The sequence below is a fragment of the Lactuca sativa genome, chromosome 5, assembly GCF_002870075.4.
Source record: "Lactuca sativa cultivar Salinas chromosome 5, Lsat_Salinas_v11, whole genome shotgun sequence".
Classification (NCBI taxonomy): domain Eukaryota; kingdom Viridiplantae; phylum Streptophyta; class Magnoliopsida; order Asterales; family Asteraceae; genus Lactuca; species Lactuca sativa.
Window position 1 is genome coordinate 74,829,256 of NC_056627.2, and position 23,168 is coordinate 74,852,423.

The 23,168-nt window shown below is 40.8% G+C and overlaps 1 protein-coding gene across 1 annotated transcript; it reads right to left on the reverse strand.

The window, feature by feature from the left end:
• Positions 1 to 297: 297 nt before the first annotated feature.
• LOC111908001 (uncharacterized) lies at positions 298 to 1,785 on the reverse strand. Its single transcript, XM_023903810.2, has 2 exons — positions 1,592 to 1,785; positions 298 to 1,015 (listed from the first exon to the last, which is right to left on the reverse strand). Exons 1-2 carry the CDS (start codon positions 1,783 to 1,785, stop codon positions 298 to 300), a joined length of 912 nt encoding a protein of 303 aa, XP_023759578.2.
• Between the last annotated feature and the right edge of the window lie 21,383 nt (positions 1,786 to 23,168).

A 23,168-nucleotide genomic window follows, 5' to 3' on the forward strand; every position in this document is an offset into this window, starting at 1 on the left:
TCGGTTTGACCGTTAGCGATTTCTACTTATTAAATTTCTTTTAATTTGCTAGACTCATGACTTAACAATTTTCTAAACCTCCGTGTTATAAAACTTATGTCTGCTCCAGAGTCAAAGAGTATTGTAGCATATAAATTATCTATGAGAAACGTACCAGATACGACTGAAAGGTCCTGGATAGCTTCTCTACTTCCGATCACAAACGCCCTGCCACGCCCTATGCTCACTTGACTCCTTAACTTTGGACATTCTTTCTTGATGTGTCCAACCTCTCCACACTCATAACACTTTCTTCCTTTACCACGGCCTGTTCCAATATTTGCAGTAACTAGTTGTATGCCCATTCTTCTTGCACTTCGTGCAAACAAAACAGTCACCTGGATGATGATGGTTGCACTGATTGCACCATGAAGATTTTGGTTGTGTGGGTACTGCTGTTGTGGCTGCATAATTGGTTGCCACTTCTTTTCTTTTCTCAAATGATTGTTTGGGATTCTTCCCATTAAACTTGCGCTTGTTTGTTTTATATTTGGGAGATTCAGCTTTTGAGACCACTACTGTTCCTTGGATCTCTGTGAGGGCTAGCTGATGAGCTATTCTCTTGGTGCTGTCATAGGTTGTAGGATTTGATGCGATCACCATGCCTTTGATTTGCGATGCTAAACCCCAGATATATTGCTCAATCTTCTTATATTCAGGGATTACAAATGATGGACACGTTACTGCAAGATCATTAAATCTAGCAGTATAAGCTTTTATCTCTAAACCCTTCATGGTTAGGGTCGACAATTCTTGTTCCAACTTATGTATTTCCTCCCTAGGACAATACTCCTCTACTAGCATCATTTTTAGCTCTTCCCATTTCATGAAATTTGCAGTATCAATTCCCATTGTATTCACATGGCTATTCCACCATGTAAGTGTTACATCTGCGAAAGTACATGTTGCAAATCGTACTTTACAATCGTCTGGACAAAAGCTTATTTGAAAGATGGACTCTATCTTTTCTATCCACCTAGTCAAATTAACAACCCCTTCATTTCCATTAAAGCTTTTTGGTATGCAATTCATAAAGTCTTTGTAGGTATCTATTCTAGCGGTCCCTACATTGCCTTCATTTCTAACTCCACTTCTTGTGACATTAGATAGAGCCACAGCGATTCTTTGAGCTATGATTTATTCAAGTTCTGTTGTACTTATTGGGGGGTTTGGTTCTGGTGGTTGTTGTTGTGGTGTTGATCGTTGGTTAGGATTTAGCCGATCACTACTTCTTCTAGGCATTTTGTTTTAGTTCCTATTATAAATAATAAGATTTTTATGAGTTTTGTAAGTAAGTTAATACATGAATACTAAATACTTCAATTATTCTTCAAAGTGTAAAACATAATGGATAACATAATGATTATTGTAATATATGCTTCATATTATTATTGGTGGTTACATCAGTTTATTTAGCCTTATAAGAGAAACATTTCTATAAACATTACAAAATTTGCAAGGTTTTCTACATCCTTGCAATAAACTTTACTCTTCTTGCCTTAACTAGTCTGATTTTCTATATTTACACAACCACTAGTTTTAGCTTATCTACCAGAAACCCAAGTGATGACCTATCACATTAGTGACATTAACCACTTGCTCCTCAAGTTCTTGAGTTCTCTGCTCAAGACCTCCTGTGCGCTCCTCGTTTCTTGAGGTTTGATTATATAGCTCTAACTTTGCAATCCTTGCATCATGAGTAATCATATCGTTATAAGCGAAATTTATACGATGATGGACATCCATCACTGATTCCTGATCTCGCGTCCTTTGTACTTCTAACCTTCATACTCTTCCGGAGAGATGAGTAGCCCTTCCTTCAACAATTTCCATCTTATCTTCAATTTTCACACTTTTCTCAAACAATTGAGATAAGGTGTTCACTTCAGAAGAATATGGGGGACGTGGTCGAGATGATTGACCAGTCTCATACATCTTAGAAGCTCTTTCTTCTGCCACCCAACTATCGACGGTTTGGGCTATCCGTGCAGGTTCATCTTGAACTCTATGACTTCCTGGAGATGTCGCCTTCTGATTCTTCTTAATCTTTTTCCATATTGGTATGGATTTACGTGATGTGCGTTTCATCTTTGCTCCTCGTGGAACTTGACGCTAAAGAGTGTTCATTGGTGGTAAAGATGATGTTGTTGATTATGTCTCCTCCATTGGTTCGCTCTCTTCTATTGGTTCACTCTCTTCCCATTCATTGGAAGGTAAAGGTGTTCCATTGTTAGAAGGTATTGGATGAAAGGTGGTTGGATTTATAGGGTAGTAAGGATCGCCTACCATCCTGGGGAATGAAACTTCCTCTTCTTCATTTGTATCCTCGATTATTATCCATTCTCGTGAATGTGTCATGTCGAATTCCTATACATTTTGGATCATCAAGAGTTTAGTCTATCAAATATTTTTCCCAAATTAAATATTCCATATGATCTGATCATATTAAAATGTAGTTGCGCACCTACACCTAGTTGTGATAGGATCTATGCACATATAAACTTTAGTTGGAATATTTGATCTAAATCCTTGAGATCAAAAACATTCCGGGTATTAAGGTGTATTCTCATCGCGGGTCTGAGTCTTTATATATGACTCTATATTCTTATTTATTGTATTCACGCTTTAATTATTGTTTTTTACTTTACTAGAATAATTAATAATACTTTTTATCCTAGGCTAAGGGATATACCTAAACCTAATTGAGTAAGTCCTAAACTATAGACGTGCTTTCCTAAGAAAGTACTAGTTCACTATAGTTAATAGCTCTAATACCAAATCTGTCACACCCCGGCCGTCAACGGAAACACCGGGTGGTGTAACGTCATTCTTCGTATCACAGTTATATAACATACATTGAACAGTACTAAAGAAAATACATACCTTTATTGATAATTGAAAGTTACATAACTGTTTTTCTAGAACCTATTACATAATATCCGACTATGGCATACTTCTTAATGAACAGAAAGATAATAGTAAAACGTCTCCTGTTCGAATACATACCAGCTTTTCAAGATCCTGAAAACACGTACATTTTAAAATACGTCAACATAAAGTTGGTGAGTCCACAGGTTTTGACTCTATATAAAAATAACACTTTTTCTCAAGTTCAAAAGTTTAGTTTTGAAAGTATCATTTTGACTCTTCAACATTTAGTATATATATCAGGTATAATCTTCTACTTATCAAATAAGTGTTATACATAAACGTTCTTTTAACCTAGAGTATAAGTAGGGGGAACTTATACATAACATTAATACTTGTATACGACAAAGTATAATGTTTCTAACAAATTGCTACCATGAGCCTGTAACCGCTGCTACGACACAATACCTCTGATAAAACACACTCATGATTTCCATGAGAAACAATACACTCATGATTTCCTTGAGAAACAACACTGTATGCTTCATCGCGCCAGAACAATAACAAGTAAAAGGATAGTTCGTCACTTGTTTATGGTTGACTGTAGCTAACAATCACAAGTGGGGTTGTCAACCCGTATACTAATTATACATCACTTCCTCGCTCACACGGGATTAATGGTTACAGTTCAGAGGATTTCTGCTAAGATCCCCAATCTTAGTTGATGAATATAATTACTTATGTAGACTTCGACGACTTCCTATAGCTCTCACAACAAAAGCATTTTTGTGTCTAAAATCCTAAGTCACTAGACTTTGCTTTTAAACATTACTGTTGAAACATAAAAGTGACCCTCTTGAACTCAGCTACCGCAACCGTTCAGCATCCGCAACCAATTCAGCACACGAAGACAGTTCTTCATCAGCAACTGCAATCAATCCGCAGTCTACTTAATTACCTTTCTTAGCTTTATGTAATACTCTATTATCCAACATGCCTTACGCGGCTGCTCATAGAGTTGTAATTTAGTTCTGAGACTCTGTAAATAGAGACTCAGTCTGTTGTATTAAAAACAACTCTTTACTCTTGCAAAAACACTTCTATATCATCACTGATGACTTGTGAATTAGTCTGAATATATTTCTCCAAGTTATCTTCTTCATTTCTCAATCTTTCTATTCTTCTTACTCTAAATTGTTACTGAAACATATCAAACTATAACCTCTCTCCGGAGCAAGTCTTTAAGACTTAATCACTAAGTTTGATCTTCCTTATTAACTTGGAGTGAATGCATTCCTTGTTACGAATTAGCTTAAGTGTATTCTTGATATAACAATTGCTGTCATTTATATTTCTTTACTTTCCGCAACTAACTATCTAACTATATTATTGTTAAGCTTTTGGATCCTTTGAGATTAAATATTCCGCAATATACTTGTTCTAATGTTTGTTCAAGTGTGTCTCCAAGTTTTTCTCTCAACAATTAGTATCAGAGCCAAAGTGGTTGCTTTTTGAATATCGGAACTCTGATTTTTCATAAGGCCTTCTATACCACTAAAGCTTATTTCTTAAAAAAATATTAAAAAAAACAAAAAAAATCTCAAATGGCACAATCGTTATCTCTGAATGTCTTCAACAGTGTTGGTGGTTCTAACCGAGCTCCAATACTGGTAGCAAATGAATATCATCACTGGTCACAAAGAATGGAGAGGTACTTAAGAAGACTAGGAAGAGATGTATGGCGATCCATAGAAGAATGAACACATGTTCCAGTCCTTACACCAGTCCAAACTGACAGCGCTACAACCAGACTAGGAGGAGGCCAACCAGCCATGAGCCGTCCCACCAAAGATGATCCCGATAAAATGGAAAATGATGATGTTGCTTTTTATGAAATTTCATGTGGCGTTGCTCCTGACAACTTTGATATTATCATAAACTGCAAGTCAGCAAAAGAGATCTGGGATGTACTCAAGAATCTGTACGAAGGCTCAGAACAAGCACAAGACAAGAAGCTCACTACAACACTCAATGAATTTAACAACTTTAAAGCTCATACTAGTGAAAGTTTGGAAGACTCCTTCAAGAGGTTCAACCTGATAGTCACTAAGTTATCCAATGCGGGTACCATCCACAGTAACCCTGAAACCAATCTCCAGTTTCTTAATGGTTTAGGAAGACATTGGACTACGGCTAAGATGATAGTTCAAGGCGACAGGAAGATTCACTCTTTGTCACTCTACAAGCTCTATGGAGAGCTTCAAGCACAAGAATCCACTGTACTTAAAGACTGTGCTGACTTCGGAGGACCTCTTGCTCTCATAGCACAAGCCCCACCGCAGTCACCCTACTCTTCATCGTATGACACTCCACCGCAGTCATACGAAGCGGATTCTGAGTATGATGATGAGGAAGAGTTTCAGAAGGCTATTGCTCTGGTTAGCTAACAGTTCAACCGTATACCACCTCCTTCCTTCCGCAAGAATCAACAATTCAACAAACCTCCATTCAACCGTAACTTCGGTTCTCAGAACAATCATTCTCGATATCCCAAAGGCTCTCAAAACAATCAACCAAAGAAGGTACCGCAGTCTCCTCAGAACACTGACTCCGGTACTCAATCAGAAGACAAGACTAATGTAGTGATTTGTCACAAATGCAATAAAGAAAATCACTTTGCAAAAGATTGTAAGGCCAATGTAGTCAAAGACAGAGCATTCTACCTTAGAATGGATCAAGAGCTGGAAGAAAAGGAAAAGGCAAGGGCATATGTGGCCCATATCAAAAGAGACCATCAAGTTTGGTCATCCGGAGATGAGGAAGAGACCATCAGCAGTGTTAAAGGAAAAGGGAAAATCTGCATGTTGGCCACTGCGTATGATGATGGGTCAACAATGTTGAACAAAAACTACTGCTACATGGCAAAGGATGGGACTCTAAGCATCGTCGAACAGGTAAAACTCATGATCCAAACTTTAAATTATAGTATGCATGACTGTCAACCCTACATAGATGATCTTAATGACACTTGTGTTGCCGTCCTTACAGACTATAACAAAGCCTTAGATGAGAAGAACATTGCGTCCCAAGAGATGTTCCATGTGAGAGGACGACTGGATAACAAGAGACTTAAGATGGCTATGTTAGAGAAGGATCTAGAGTTAGAGAAAGGTTCTAGAATGTTAAGTGAAACCCAATTAGAGATAGCTTTGAACCAGAGAGATTTAGCTCAGAGAGAAATTGTACGCTTAAATCTTTTAATTGAAAATTTGTTTAATGAAAGTGAGGCTATTGAAAAGTTGGTAAACAATGGAACCGTGGACAATACATATAATTGGGGTTGGTCAAATGGATATCCTACCGCAATGGATTCCTCACCCCGGTTCAACAAAGACAGATTGTATGTCCCTCCTGATAGAGAATTTCATATCCCTGTCAATGACAAGACTTTTCTCGAAGATATCAAAACTCGCTTTGGTAGACTACACAATTTAAACAATAATTGTGTCATTGAGGAAATTGTGCCTGAGGCTTCTGGTCACACATGTGATCAAATTCCTATCAGTGGCACCATCCATTCAAATTCTCAAACGTCATCCATAATTGATAAAGAGATTGTTGTTGAAGGCCCCGAAGTCTCAAAGGACTTTCCGTCTTTGTCCTCAGACCACAGTGTCCCACATTGTAGTCAAATGTCCCAGAAGTGTCCCACCGCAGTTCCATTTAAAACCTACTCTGCGGTAGTTAAATCATCTCTACCAATGTCATCAGTTCAAGAAACCACAACCCTTCAGCCGATATTTCATGAGTTACCTATAGATAATTTTGAAGTAGGTCAATGCTCTCTAATTCCAGAATCTTCAAGTTCTGATGATTCAAGCCCACGTTTTCAAAATCATTCGAAAAATTCCAGGAGACCGCAGTTGAATAACAATGACTGCGGTTCACCAAAATCTTTGGCAAAAAGGGCTTTCAAAGAAGAAATTAGATCTAGAGGCACAAACAGACAAGTTTTTTCAAAAAATAAAAAACATGTGAGAATTCCAAAATCTAAGAGTCCAGAAAAATTTGTTTTCACAAACTACATTTCAAAAAACTCTTCTTTCGTGGAAACAAGCAAAAAGGGAAGTCTAGTTTCAAAAGTCATTCCTGCTACTTCAGACACAACCCAAAAAGGTCTCAAACTTGTAAGAAACTACGTTTTTCAGGTCTATTCCTCAAATGACCCTAATTGGAAAGGAATTTTACCCACTCCAACACTTTTAAAATCACATCAAACTTTCAACAAATGGAAGGGTATCTTACCAAATCCACCTAAAGGGACTCAAAGATTTACATGTGCTATACCTCGTTCAAAACAAACTTTTCAGAAACCAAACAACATGCATGTCAGACTTTTCAGAAGTTACCCACCTCGGACTAGTACCAAGTCCAATTCACTATATAGACCGCTGACCAAACAAAACAACAGATTCAATGACAAACTCTCTCTTTGTAAATGTCAGTGTAGTTGTCAAAAGGTTTTATCTCATGTCAAATCAAATCAAAGTCAGAAACCTCGTATTTTTTCAAAAACTTACAACAATCCAAATCTGAACAAACACCCAGGACTAGGTCTAAAAGTTGACAAGAGACCTGTCCATGCAACCTCGGACTATGCATCATTCAGAAATACATCAATTGTCCCTGGCTCCAAACTTGTTTGGATGCCTAAACTAACTGTGTAATTCTCAGGCTTTGTGCAAGGAGGAACAAGAAGAAGAATGGCTAATTGACAGTGCCTGCTCCTTGCACATGACCGGAAGGTTAGAGTACCTTCGGGATTTCAGGCCTATATGCAATGGTGGAAATGTCACGTTTAGCAACAATGCAAACGGTGTCATCCGAGGTTACGGTGTTCTCACTACGGGAAATTTTTCCATTCAGAAGGTTGCTTATGTAGAAAGCCTTAAACACAATCTCATCAGTGTTGGCCAACTATGTAAAGCAGGACATCATGTTGAATTTGATGATCAATTCTGTTACATAATGACGGGTGACTGAAGCACTTGCTTAATCAAATCTCGCTCCGAAGGCACGATGTATCCTCTGGATGTTTCTCTCATCATTGGTAAACCGCATATGTGCTTCCTGTCCAAAGCTGTATCCGAAGTCAGCTGGTTATGGCAACGCAAGCTAGCTCATCTCAAATTTCAGTACATCAACAACCTGGTCACTGGAGAACTAGTATGCGGTCTCCCTATTCTCAAATTCAGCAACGATTCTCTCTGTCCAACTTGTGAATGCAGCAAACAATCAAAAGCAAGTCATCCCCTGATAAAGGATTCTTCTATTTCTTAACCATTGGAACTGTTACACATTGATCCCTGCGGTCCCTCAACAGTAGCCAGTCTCCACCACAAAAAGTATATACTAGTCATTGTTGATAACTATACATGCTTCACATGGGTCTTCTTTCTTAAACTCAAATCAAACACACCGCAGATCTTCATCAACTTCATCAAAGAAATCGAACTTCAGATCAAGCTTCCAGTTAGACGCATCCATAGTGATAATGGAACTGAGTTCACTAATCATATTCTCAACAGTTTCCTGATTTCCAAAGGCATCTCTCACAATTTCTCAGCACCCTATACACCGTAGCAAAATGGTGTAGTAGAAAGAAGGAACTGCACACTAGTCGAAGCAGCTAGATCCATGCTTGACTTCGCCCAAATTCCTCTCTACTTCTAGGCTGAAGCAGTTGCAACCGCATGCTTTGTTCAAAACCGAAGTATCGTGTGCAAACGCCTCAATAAAACACCATATGAGGGTCTCAACAACTGCAAACCAAATGTTCGCTTCTTTCATATTTTTGGATGTAGATGCTTCGTGATCAACAACAGAGATCAACTCAACAAGTTTGCACCAAAGTCTGACGAAGGTATCTTCCTTGGTTATTCCACTAACAAGGTTGCATATCGTGTGCTCATCAGACGTACAAGGCTGATCGTTGAAAGCTTTAATGTGAAATTTGATGATTCTCACATCCGCAACGTCCCTCCGTCCACCAAAACCACTACAATCATGGAATGTGACATTCCTGCTTCTTCAGGACCCTTAAATCTAGTTGAAGTCAATTATGACGATCTTTTTGATCCTGTTGAAACGGAAAAACTATCCAAAGTTCTGGTGTCACCCGCAGCTCAACAACAACATGCTGATGTATCTGGACCATCTCTATCTGAAGTAGTATCACTCAATACGTCCACCTCTCCGGTTGAGGGGGAAAGCTCTATTCCGGATCTAGTCACAACCGTTGAAGTTCCAGTACTTGATGTTGCTTACATTCCTGCCCGTAGAGAAGCATTACCATCAATAGAACCTTCGGGATCGGATGATGAATTCATAGAGAATATTGACACTAGAACCGATCCAAGGATTGGCACTCTCCCGTCTGCAGTCCAGGGGGAACCTTCTCAGGTTTCAGAGGAACTCCCATCCGCAATCCAAGGGGAACCTCAATCTCTCCCGATTACTCAAGAAAATTCTGCTCCAATAGATCAAGATGATTCAATAGGATGTTCTCAAATCCAAGGGGAACTGCCATCTACAACCGCAGATTCCTCTGACATCCAAGATATCCCTTCTACCGCAGCTGCTAATCATTTGCTGCCACAGCTTCATGGACGAAAGACCACCCACCAGGTCAAATTATTGGCAAGGACTTATCTGATCACTGCCACTATGCAGCATTTATGTCCTCGGTAGAACCCAGAACGATCAAAGAAGCATTGCTTGAACTGGACTGGATAGCCGCAATGCAAGAAGAACTAGAAGAATTTGAAAGAAACAAAGTGTGGCAACTTGTTCCCCTTCCACAAGGTCATACTATTATTGGTACAAGATGGGTTTTCAAGAACAAGCTAGATGAATCTAGGGCAGTTATCAGAAACAAGGCAAGGCTTGTTGCCAAGGGCTATAGTCAACTGGAAGGCATTGACTACGATGAAACGTATGCTCCGGTAGCACGCATGGAAGCCATTCGGATCTTTCTAGCATATGCAGCTCATAAAAACGTCAAGGTACACCAAACGGACATTAAGAGTGCTTTTCTCACTCGGGAACTAAAAGAAGAGGTTTATCCTCAGCAACCTCCAGGATTTGAAAATGTTTAATTTCCAGACCACTGCTACAAGCTTGAAAAAGCAGTCTACGGTTTGAAACAAGCCCCAAGAGCTTGGTATGAGACACTCTATGAATTCCTTGTATCATCTGGGTACAAGAGAGGAGTGATTGATCCCACATTATTCAGAAAAGCAAATGGTGACCACCTTATGATGGTATAAATATATGTGGATGATATCATCTTCTGGTCGACTGATCAAGGCATGGTAGATGAATTTGCTAAGCTCATGACTAACAAGTTCAAAATGAGCATGAATAGAGAGATTAACTTCTTTCTAGGTCTTCAAGCCAAACAAATTCAGCAAGGAATATTCATTCATCAAGAGAAATACACCACTGAACTTCTGAAGAAATATTCAATGGACAACTGCTCTTCTGCTAAGGTCCCTATGGCCTTCGGTTATAAGATCTCTGCTGATCCCTCCGATGAATTGGTGGATCACAAGATTTATAGAGGTTTCATTGGTTCACTGATGTACCTCACCGCAAGCAGACCTGACATTGTCTTTGCAACTGGTGTGTGTGCAAGATACCAGGCTGATCCAAAAGTGTCACACATGACCGCAGCCAAACAAATTCTTCGGTATCTCAAAGGAGGCAAATCTATGGGCCTATGGTATCCTACAGGCAATGGCTTCAGCCTACAAGCCTTCACAGATGCTGATCATGCCGGATGCAAGCTCGATCGAAAAAGTACATCTGGTGATGCCAATTCTTAGGAGGAAGACTTGTCAGCTGGTCTTCAAGAAAACAAACTTGTGTATCTCTATCTACTGCAGAAGCCGAGTATGTGGTCGCAGCCAGCTGTTGTTCCCCAGTTCTTTGGATGAAGACACAATTGCTAGACTACGGGTACAGAATGCTGAGGATACCAATTTACTATGATTCTGAAAGTGCTATAGCGATCTCTCATAATCCTATTCAGCACTCCAAGACAAAACATATTGAGTTACGGTATCATTTCATCAAAGATCATATTCTGAAAGGTAATATTGAACTCATCTTTGTTCCTACTCATGAAGAGATTGTTGATGTTTTTACAAAAGCACTTGACTCTACAAAACTCAATGCATTCTTACAAATGTTGGGAATGATGAATCCAGACCCACAATTCTTTCTGAAGTGTTAGCTACCGCAGACCATCATTGGTCTCCATTGCGGTTCTAACTAAGAATTACATATGATAGATGGTTTAGGTACCGCAGTCTAGGTACCGCAACCATATGTCATATGTATCTCTCATGGGTTCTAATGTTCTTTTATTTCTAAATTTTATACAAGTGTCTTTCTCACAGTTCCTCACTGCAGTCTTTCCTTGTTCGTCCGCGATGGAGTTTCTCAAACCGCAATGATGATTCCATCCGCAATCATCTTAAATAACTTCCAACAGTTTCATTAACTCTCGAATCTTTGTGTGCTATTTAATGATCTTTAATTAAATAAAATAAAATTAAAAAAAAACATTCCCTTTAGAAACTGTCACATTCTCTTTCTGAATAAACCCCGTATCAGACCTATTTTAGGGATGATAACAAAAAGAATGATTTTCCAATAAACTCATCCTTAACTTGTCATTTCCTCTCCCTACCACGTCCCATCAGTTACAACTTTCTCTCTCATCATCCCACGATTACCTGACGTATTGACATGCATCTAATCCTACATTAAATGCAAATCCCTTTTGGAAATCTCCCAAAATCTTTTTAAACCCGTTTTACCTTCGTGTGGCTGAGATTTAATCCTTAAAATCATTGATTCCCCCAAAAAAAATACCATTCGACTTCTTACCCTCTTCTATCTTTTTGCCTAGGGTTAAAATATTTTCACCCCCTTTATAAACCCATCTTCTTCCCAATAATCCTTTATGCTCTCTGATTATCGATTATTCTCTCAACCTTCAAAAACTCCCATAACTCTGAAGAACTCCATTTTCTTATCTCACAATGGTGAAATCAGGTGCATCCAAGAAGCAATCCAAGGCTTCAGGTTCTATGAATCCAACTGGTTCCGACTCTCCAACGTTAGCTTCAAGCAATTTCAAAGCAGTTTTTGAAGATCATCTGTCGTATAATGCCCCAACCAAGCTGATGATCAAGTTTCTCAAGAACCATATTCTGTTTGGTCCATTTGATGCTTTCACAGACATTGTTCCTGCTTCTACACTCTTTAAGTGTGCTTTTTCTGCATACCGTCCATTAGAGAACCCCCAAGAAGTGCATCTCAACCTTATCAATGATTCTTTGGTCATCTTGACCAAAGAGAAGTTCTTGTCCGACATTAATCTTCTGATTCACCCCTCCATCAAGATTTTCACACCATCACTATCTGACATCACCACCGTACTCTACCAGATGGGTTAACAGAAACCGATCCGAGGGATTGGTAAGTTTAAGAAGAACCAACTGCCTGTGGTTTGGCAGTTTGTGTGTCACTTCGTCATTCGCTGCTTATCCAGCAAAACCGGAGGCATTGACAACATGGGTTTGAAGCTGCTTGAATTGGTATGGAGCATCTACACAGGCCACGATGTCAACTATGGCCAGATTCTTTGGGACGATTTCCTTCAATATATCCCCAAAGAACACCCAAGGGAGAACCCAAAAGAGCTCACATTTGCTCGATTTTGGTCACTGTGCATCTCAAACTTACATACGGATGCTGGCATCGACATGGGTAGTGACATCAACTTTTTTGTCACTAAGGATCTCAAAAGGTACAATCCCTCTTCTGATCAAACTTTATTTGGACCTATCCACAGGCTTCCTACACACATTCTTACCTTGCTTGGTCTTCAGACTACTGATGTCTCAGACCACATAGAGGCCACGGAGGGTATTGCCTCATACCCTTCTACCCCACCTCTTCCATCCGTAACCATTATCCCTGAGGGTACCGCAGTCCCCTCTGCTACTACACTATCTAACCTTTCTCAAAGGAGAAAGATAGTGGCATCCAAGAAGAAACATAGCACACCTAAGAAGGCTACTCCAAAACAAACCGCACCCTCAAAGAAACGCAAAACCAAACCCACCACTGTATCGAGCAGTGACTCTAAGGAAGATAGACAACCAATATCTATCCTCAAGAAAAGAAAAACAACCGAAACCTCTAACCAAATGCGTGACCGGACCGATACTGAAGCCTCTCCAAAGGCTCTGGTAGTCCTTGGGATGGCCGCACATCCATTCAATACCACACTCGAATACCACTCAAGCTCATCATGTGAGATTGTTTCATCATCTGAATGTGGAGATAGCCCGCAGTTATATCTCAAGTAGATAAATCTGGACATCACCCTAAGGTCTCCAGGGCTTCCCGACTGCACATTTTTTCTTCCGAGGAGTTAGACTCCGTCCTCTTGAACATATCCCAAACACTTCAAACACCAATCCATCCGCAGGGCACTTCTTTTGCCCATGCCAGAACTGGGTCGAGGCCAGACTTGACCACAGGTCAAGGAGACCAAGGAAGCCCAGGAAATCCTACTCTACTTCCATCCTTTACAGGTGGTTTAGGCAAAATAAGTGCACATGTGCAAGGATCCGAGAACCCAAGGGACACCTTGGTGCGTACCCAAAGAATTGACGGAGAAGACTCAAGTGATTCTTGGAGTCGGTATCAACCAACTACTGATGCCGAAATCAAGAAATATGTTGCCTTTTGAAGGGCCTTCCAAGCCCGCAAGGAGCAACAGGTCAAACAGTGTCACAACTGTAAATTTTGGGCCATGTAATCTATACATTCAAGTTAATGTGAACCAAAAAAAAAACTTCAATCAAATACATCATGCAAGTACTATAAATAGTCATCAAACAATTGGAGACCCTAGAAGTTCTTATTAAGTCTATTTTGGACTAGAACTTCCTTATTGGATCCAAATGGACCAATAAGCTTCCAATTAGACTATCATGGGCTTAGAACCCTAATTGGACTCTAAGTGGACCCATATTTACTTATTCCAACATTTTAGGTCATGAATGAAATGAATTAAGAGCCTTGATACATGAATAACCTAAAACTAGTTCAAGAAAAACATAAAAATCCTACTACACTCCTTTAGACTTAAAACACACTCTAACTAATTCCAATTTTTGGGCTTAAGGGAAAATGCCCAAAATTTTCTTTTCCCTCTCTAAAATCTCGGCCCAAAGGCCCAAATACAAGGGAGGTTGACTTTGGTTGCCACCTCACTATTATCTAATGGATTTCTAGGCATATCACATACCTCCATGCATGTATCACTTCAAAGTCACTTCCTTTCTCTCTTCTCTTCTTGTTTGGCCGAGAGCAACACCACACACACCAAAAATATCTCAACTTTCTCTCTAGAACACACAAGAACTCTCCTTCCTCCCCTCTCCAAGAATCTCGAAATTTAGGGACTTTCCAAGAGGATTTTGCAAGTAAATCATCATCTAAGGTAAGATTATGCATAGATCTATGGTTTAAATTCTTTTGTTATCAAACATCTCTTCCTAATCCATGCAAAAATCATGATCTTGCACCCTAGAACCATCTCAAACTCAAGATCTTCATCAAAGGGAGCCAAGGCCAAAAACACTTCATTTTTCTTCCATCTTTTCTTCCAAAAACCGAGTCAACACCCCAAGGTGAGATTCATACCCCTATTTTCTGTTTTTAAGAGTTTTTGTGGGGGGGAATACAAGTGAAAGTGTAGATCTATATGTATTTGTATGCCTTGTATGATTTCCATGCTTATATGTATGCTTATATGTGTTTTAATGTTGGATCTAGCCATTAAACCCCTCAAAACCGAGATATAACTCATGTTTTATGATATTAGCTTCAAATATGTTACTACATAATAAGTGATACTAGATAAATAGCCAAGTGGTTAGCAACAATTTTCTTTAAGCTAAAAACACACATCTTGGGCCAAAAATGTGAAAAATACAAAATTTAGGGCCCAAAATGACATTTTACAGATTCTGATAGTTGAAATGTGTCAAAACAGTTTCAATAAAGCTATTTCTGGAATTTTATTCATTTTGAGGATTAAAAACATAAATTTCAAGCCTATTGGGCTAAAAATGTAAATTTCGGCCCAATAAGGCCCATTATGCGAATTTTTCTGTTTTGAAGGGCCAAAACTGTGAAATTCTGTAAAACAGTGGACTATAAGTGTCCCAAACCCTTTTCAAAGGTTTAAAATGCTTTTTAAATTTAAAAAGGACCAAAGTTGCAAAAATTTTCCATTTTGGGCCAAAATTGTCAAAATTGCGAAAAGATGGGCTAAAACCGAGAAAAACTGCATTTTCAGGGACTTAAACTGTTTTCTTTGAAAAATATGCTGGAAAATATTAATTTCAATAATTTTTGGTGTTAAAATGTCAAGAAAAATAGTTTAAGGACCAAACCGGGAAATATTCAAATAAAAGGGTGAAAAATGTAAACTTTACAAATAATGAGGGGCTGAAAACAGAAATATTTCAAGGCTGATTCATTATGTACAATGTGATCAAATAATGACACCTCAAATATCAACGAAATACAACTCATTACAATACCAAAAGTCGTTGTTAAACGAATTGGCTCGGTCTCGAGCCAATGGAAATCTACAACTACTAACTCTTCGATACATACAAATAACGATTGGTAATACACATACATACGAGTGTGCACAGACGTCTACGCACCATCTTCGGGCCCCAAAAGTGTAAAATCTTGCTTGTTGGGCCTAGCTAGCCCAATGACCTGATCTTAAGGCCCGAAGACACATATTTTCTACGGAGTGTTGAGTTTTACCGACTCGGCACAACGTAGAGTGACTTTCAATGGCTTGTACCACTGGTCCCCAAGGGTCCATGGTATTGCTAGAAGAGTCTGCATATTTTACGAGGTGGGTCGGGGACCCCTCGCACGCATATTTTCCCCAACCGGTTAATGGAGTCACCGGGGTCTTCGTGACCTCTTTCTCCTCGGATGTGGGGCTACACCTAGTCCGGGCGATTGGATAACGCGATTAGTACTGACGACGCCTTCGGGTTCGTTAGTATATCTATAAACTAAGCGTTTGTGTAACGCGGGTTTGTAGTAAATAATCCTGCTCGAGAACCTTCCAACGTCGCCTGGGACTGACACTATACGCTATGCAACGGTTTCAATGTAACTTCGTGTAATTCAAGGAACTAGGAGAACGTCGGGTTTTCCTAGGGTTTTCAATACATACAGATTTGAAAAGCATACATCTTCAATGAATATTTTTTTTTTTTTACAAGTATAGAAACAAACAAGCATACCTATGGATCTTCACAAACGTTTTCAAAAGCTTTTCTTTTCAGAAAATATCGGATTTTCTGGTGGTTTTTCAAACAATACAAACATTCGATTTCAAACGCTACCTATGAACTCACCAACATTTCATATGTTGACGTTTTTCAAAATACTTGTATTCTCAGGAAACCAGTGAGTCAAGGGAAATCATGCTCAGTGACGGTTGCAGTTTATTTTTGAATGAACCAAACAATATAAATTTTTGGAAATGTAATATCTCGAACAATGTATGACATGTAAACACTACTGGTTGTATTATGTTGATGAATGGTGACGAATGTTGTTTTGTTTCATATATATTCAATGTTATGGTATTCAATTGAGTCACGACAGCCCCCGGACGTTTCCGCCGTCTGGTTCGGGGGTGTGACAGGTTGGTATCAGAGCTTTGTTTATAGTGAACTAGCATGTCGAGCCATACATTGATATGCAACTATAAACCAAAAAGAAGGACTAACATAACTCTGAACAAAACAAATAAACAAAATACACTTGCTTGCATTAGAGATAAGAAGCTAACACCGAATCAAACACAATAACGCTGGTATCTCGGTTAATTCGGGACTGTTCTTAGTGATACCAAGGAGTGAATGTAGCCTGATCAACTACATTCTCTCCAAAGTAAAACTAACACACGTCTTGATGAGATCGGGATAGCTAGGGAACCTAAAACTATACCCCTTTATCACCAAAAAGAGAACGTATGTTTAGTCTGCAATAGTGAAAGAGACATAGGATAATATTAGTGAACTTTTACGTGTTTGCTATGTGTTGCGAATCTAGGATTGTGTGCTAAATGATAGAAGTTCTTAAGTCCGTACCATACCCCTAGTTAGTAGGATCACAACCTCACAGAAATCCCGTACACTCAACATCTTTCCGTTTCATGACAGAAAGATGCCTCGTCCATCTACTCGCGGAAATCCCGAACCAACCCCGCCGGAAGTTGACTCCACTGCTTTCCAGGCAGCCGTGTCTGCTGCGGTCACAGCGGCTATGGCACAACTTCACCGAGGGAACAACGGAGGAGGTAACGGGCAAGGATCCGGAAGTTCGAACAACGGGACGAACCAAGGACTCACTAAAACGTGCACCTACCAGGATTTTGCGAACGCTAAACCCCGAACTTTCAACGGTACCGGAGGAGTGATCGCCCTAAAACGATGGATCGAGAAAGTAGAGTCGGTATTCGAGATATGCGAGTGCCCCGAGCAGATGAAAGTGAAGTTCGCGGCCTGCACTTTTGTGGACCAAGCGCTCACTTGGTGGAATGGTCATGTGGAAGCCATGACACTCCCTGTCGCCAACTCTATTCCCTGGGCAGAGATGAAAGAGATGTTGACGGCTGAGTACTGCCCCCGAGGCGAAATACAGAAGATGGAGCAGGAACTATGGAATCTCACGGTGCAGAATGGGAACATCGATGCTTACATATCGAGATTCAGCGAACTATCTCTGTTGTGCCCGGGTATGATCACATCAGAGGGGAAGAAGATTGAACGATTCATTTGGGGACTGACATCCCCCATTCAAGGGAATGTGATAGCTGCGAACCCTGAAACTTTTGACAGTGCGAAGAGATTGGCAAAGAGGCTATATGACCATAACCACAAAAAAGGCGAGAAACCGGTAGAGACTGAGAAGAAGAAGGAGAGCGATGGTAAGAAAGGATGGAACCACAAGAGAAAGGGGCGTCAGGGCCCCGAGACCTCTAAAAAGCAGCAAACAGTGGCAGTTAACGCTGTCACTGCGCCGGTTCCAGTCACCCCACATGCTCCAGCCTCAGCTGCTTCCAATGCTTCAAGACCCTATTCCGGTAGTCTTCCCAAATGCAACAAGTGCAGTTTCCATCACCAAGGAGAATGCAGAGAACCCCATTGCACCAGCTGCAACCGAAGGGGACACACTGCAAGGTTCTGCAGGACTTATCCTTCTCAGAACCAGAGTCAGGGAAACAACCAGAACAACAACAACAATCACCGCAACACCAACAACACCAATGCTGGCGGCAACAACACAGGGCCTAGCCACACCTGTTTCGGGTGTGGAAGGACGGGACATTTCCGTCGAGATTGCCCTAACAACAACAACAACTCCGGAAACAGAGGAACAGGAAGAATGCTGACTATGGGTCAGAGTGATGCAGTTCAAGATCCCGCAGTTGTGACCGGTACGTTTCTCCTAAACCACACTTATGCATGCATCTTATTTGATACCGGAGCGGAGCGAAGTTTCGTAAGCGAGAAGTTTAAACATTTACTAAAACAACAACCCCAGAAGCTAAATGAAACCTATACGGTGGAAATGGCCAATGGGAAAACCGAATCCACTAGGGAAATCTACACTGGATGTACCCTAACCCTTAACCAGCACGTCTTTCGAATAGATCTAATGCCAGTATCAATTAGGAGTTTTGATGTGATTATCGGCATGGATTGGTTAAGCCCCCACCATGCTGAGATTATGTGCCACGAGAAGGCCGTTCGCCTTCGTCTCCCAAATCACGAAACCCTAGTAATCTACGGAGACAAACCCAGTACGAATCTCCGCCTTATCTCGTGCATCAAAGCGCAAAAACACTTGCGAAAGAACAACTTAGCGTTCTTGGCCCACATAGTGGACAAGACAAAAGAAGAAACTAACATCCAAGACATTCCGGTAGCGTGTGAATTTCCGGACGTGTTTCCCGAAGATCTTCCAGGAGTACCCCCAGAGAGACAGGTTGAATTCCGAATCGACCTCGTTCCAGGAGCAACTCCCCTCGCTAAATCACCATATCGACTGGCTCCTGCTGAAATGCAGGAATTATCCAGCCAACTCAGTGAGCTTCTGGACAAGGGATTTATCCGACCTAGCTACTCGCCATGGGGAGCTCCGGTGCTCTTTGTCAAAAAGAAGGACGGATCCTTCAGAATGTGCATCGATTACAGAGAGTTGAATAAACTCACTGTCAAAAACCGCTACCCACTCCCGCGAATCGATGATCTATTCGACCAGCTCCAAGGAGCTAGCTATTTTTCTAAAATAGATCTACGGTCCGGATACCATCAACTCAAGGTCCGAGAAGAAGATATTCCTAAAACCGCTTTCCGAACCCGCTATGGACATTACGAATTCGTCGTAATGCCCTTCGGTCTAACAAATGCACCTGCCGCATTTATGGACCTAATGAATCGAATCTGTCGACCGTTCCTGGACAACTTCGTCATTGTGTTTATCGATGACATCCTCGTCTATTCTCGAAGCAAAGAGGAGCATGGCCAACATCTCCGACAAGTCCTAGAGACGCTGCGATCGGAAAGGCTTTACGCCAAACTCTCTAAGTGTGAGTTTTGGCTACGGAGCGTGAATTTTCTCGGTCACATAGTTAGCCAAGATGGAATTCATGTGGATCCCTCTAAGGTCAAAGCTGTGGAAGGATGGGCAACTCCGACTACGCCCACAGAAATTCGTCAGTTCTTAGGCCTAGCAGGTTACTATAGGAGATTCATCCAAAACTTCTCGAAAATCGCCAAGCCACTTACCTTGCTTACGCAAAAGGGCGTGCCATTCAAGTGGACAGACCGACAAGAGATTGCGTTTCGAACCTTGAAGCAAGCTCTTTGCAGCGCTCCTGTACTATCTCTACCTGAAGGAACGGAAGATTTTGTAGTTTACTGTGACGCGTCAAATCAAGGCTTAGGTTGCGTTCTCATGCAACGTGGAAGAGTAATAGCATATGCGTCCCGTCAACTGAAGACGCACGAAGTAAATTACACAACCCATGACCTAGAACTGGGAGCTGTGGTCTTCGCCCTAAAAATTTGGAGGCACTACCTGTACGGTACAAAGTGCACCATCTTTACGGACCACAAGAGCCTCCAGCACATCTTGAATCAGAAGGAGCTGAACATGAGACAACGAAGATGGGTGGAATTGTTAAACGACTACGAATGCGAGATCAAGTACCATCCAGGCAAGGCCAACGTGGTAGCTGACGCATTAAGTCGGAAGGAATACACAAATCGCCGTACGAAAACGCACTCGATAACCATTCAGTCTCATCTGACCGTTCAAATTGCATCAGCCCAGGCAGAGGCCATGAGAGCGGAAAATAGAACTAGCGAGGCATTACGCGGAATGGAGAAGAACCTGGAAGTCAAAGAGAATGGGGTATACTACTTCATGAACCGTATTTGGGTTCCAAAAATCGGAGGATTCAGAGAGACCGTCATGAAGGAAGCCCACAAGACACGATACTCCATTCATCCTGGTTCGGACAAGATGTATTTGGACATTAAGCAGCACTATTGGTGGCCTAACATGAAGGCGGAAATCGCAACTTATGTTAGTAAGTGCCTTACGTGTGCCAAAGTAAAAGTGGAATACCAGAAACCTTCTGGACTGTTACAGCAACCGGCAATTCCCGAGTGGAAATGGGAAGGGATTTCTATGGATTTCGTGACCAAGCTGCCCAAGACGTCGGACGGATTAGACACCATATGGGTAATAATCGACCGACTGACAAAATCTGCCCATTTCCTGCCAATCAAAGAGTCCTACAAGATGGAGAGGCTGACGCGTTTATACCTACGAGAGATTGTAAGACTTCATGGAGTGCCAAAATCCATCATTTCGGATAGGGACAGTAGATTCACGTCACGCTTTTGGCAGTCGCTCCACAAGGCAATGGGAACTCATCTTGATATGAGCACCGCGTATCACCCACAAACGGACGGTCAAAGCGAACGAACCATTCAGACGCTTGAAGACATGCTTCGTGCTTGTGTGATAGACTTCGGAAAGTCTTGGGATACCCACCTACCGTTGATCGAGTTTTCATATAACAATAGTTATCATTCGAGCATTAAGGTGGCCCCTTTCGAAGCGCTGTACGGGCGTAAATGTAGATCACCGTTATGTTGGGCTGAAGTAGGTGACACCCAGCTAGCAAGAACACATACGTCGGATAGGGCAATGACAGGACCGGAGATCATTCGCGAGACCACAGAAAAGATTGTTCAGATCAAAGCTCGATTACAGGCATCGCGTGACCGGCAAAAGAGCTACGCTGATAAACGGCGAAAGCCCTTAGAATTCCAGGTCGGTGATCGAGTATTGTTGAAGGTCTCACCCTGGAAAGGAGTTATACGTTTCGGAAAACGAGGAAAGTTAAACCCGCGATACATTGGACCTTTCGAAATCGTCGCCCGAATAGGTCCGGTAGCCTACAGACTACAATTACCCACGGAGCTAAACGGTGTACACCCCGTGTTTCATGTTTCTAATCTGAAAAAGTGCCTATCAGATGAAACTCTCGTCATTCCCCTTGATGAAATCGAAATCAATGAGAATCTCCTGTTCGTCGAAGAGCCAATCGAAATCATGGACAGGGAGGTGAAGCGTACTAAGCAGAGTCGCATCCCGATCGTGAAGGTACGGTGGAACGCAAAACGTGGGCCAGAATTCACGTGGGAACGCGAAGATCAAATGAAGCAAAAATACCCTCACCTATTCTAGTTTTCTCAAATCTAGCTTTCAAACAGAATTTCGGGACGAAATTCCCTCTAACGGGGGGATGATGTCACAACTGTAAATTTTGGGCCATGTAATCTATACATTCAAGTTAATGTGAACCAAAAAAAAAACTTCAATCAAATACATCATGCAAGTACTATAAATAGTCATCAAACAATTGGAGACCCTAGAAGTTCTTATTAAGTCTATTTTGGACTAGAACTTCCTTATTGGATCCAAATGGACCAATAAGCTTCCAATTAGACTATCATGGGCTTAGAACCCTAATTGGACTCTAAGTGGACCCATATTTACTTATTCCAACATTTTAGGTCATGAATGAAATGAATTAAGAGCCTTGATACATGAATAACCTAAAACTAGTTCAAGAAAAACATAAAAATCCTACTACACTCCTTTAGACTTAAAACACACTCTAACTAATTCCAATTTTTGGGCTTAAGGGAAAATGCCCAAAATTTTCTTTTCCCTCTCTAAAATCTCGGCCCAAAGGCCCAAATACAAGGGAGGTTGACTTTGGTTGCCACCTCACTATTATCTAATGGATTTCTAGGCATATCACATACCTCCATGCATGTATCACTTCAAAGTCACTTCCTTTCTCTCTTCTCTTCTTGTTTGGCCGAGAGCAACACCACACACACCAAAAATATCTCAACTTTCTCTCTAGAACACACAAGAACTCTCCTTCCTCCCCTCTCCAAGAATCTCGAAATTTAGGGACTTTCCAAGAGGATTTTGCAAGTAAATCATCATCTAAGGTAAGATTATGCATAGATCTATGGTTTAAATTCTTTTGTTATCAAACATCTCTTCCTAATCCATGCAAAAATCATGATCTTGCACCCTAGAACCATCTCAAACTCAAGATCTTCATCAAAGGGAGCCAAGGCCAAAAACACTTCATTTTTCTTCCATCTTTTCTTCCAAAAACCGAGTCAACACCCCAAGGTGAGATTCATACCCCTATTTTCTGTTTTTAAGAGTTTTTGTGGGGGGGAATACAAGTGAAAGTGTAGATCTATATGTATTTGTATGCCTTGTATGATTTCCATGCTTATATGTATGCTTATATGTGTTTTAATGTTGGATCTAGCCATTAAACCCCTCAAAACCGAGATATAACTCATGTTTTATGATATTAGCTTCAAATATGTTACTACATAATAAGTGATACTAGATAAATAGCCAAGTGGTTAGCAACAATTTTCTTTAAGCTAAAAACACACATCTTGGGCCAAAAATGTGAAAAATACAAAATTTAGGGCCCAAAATGACATTTT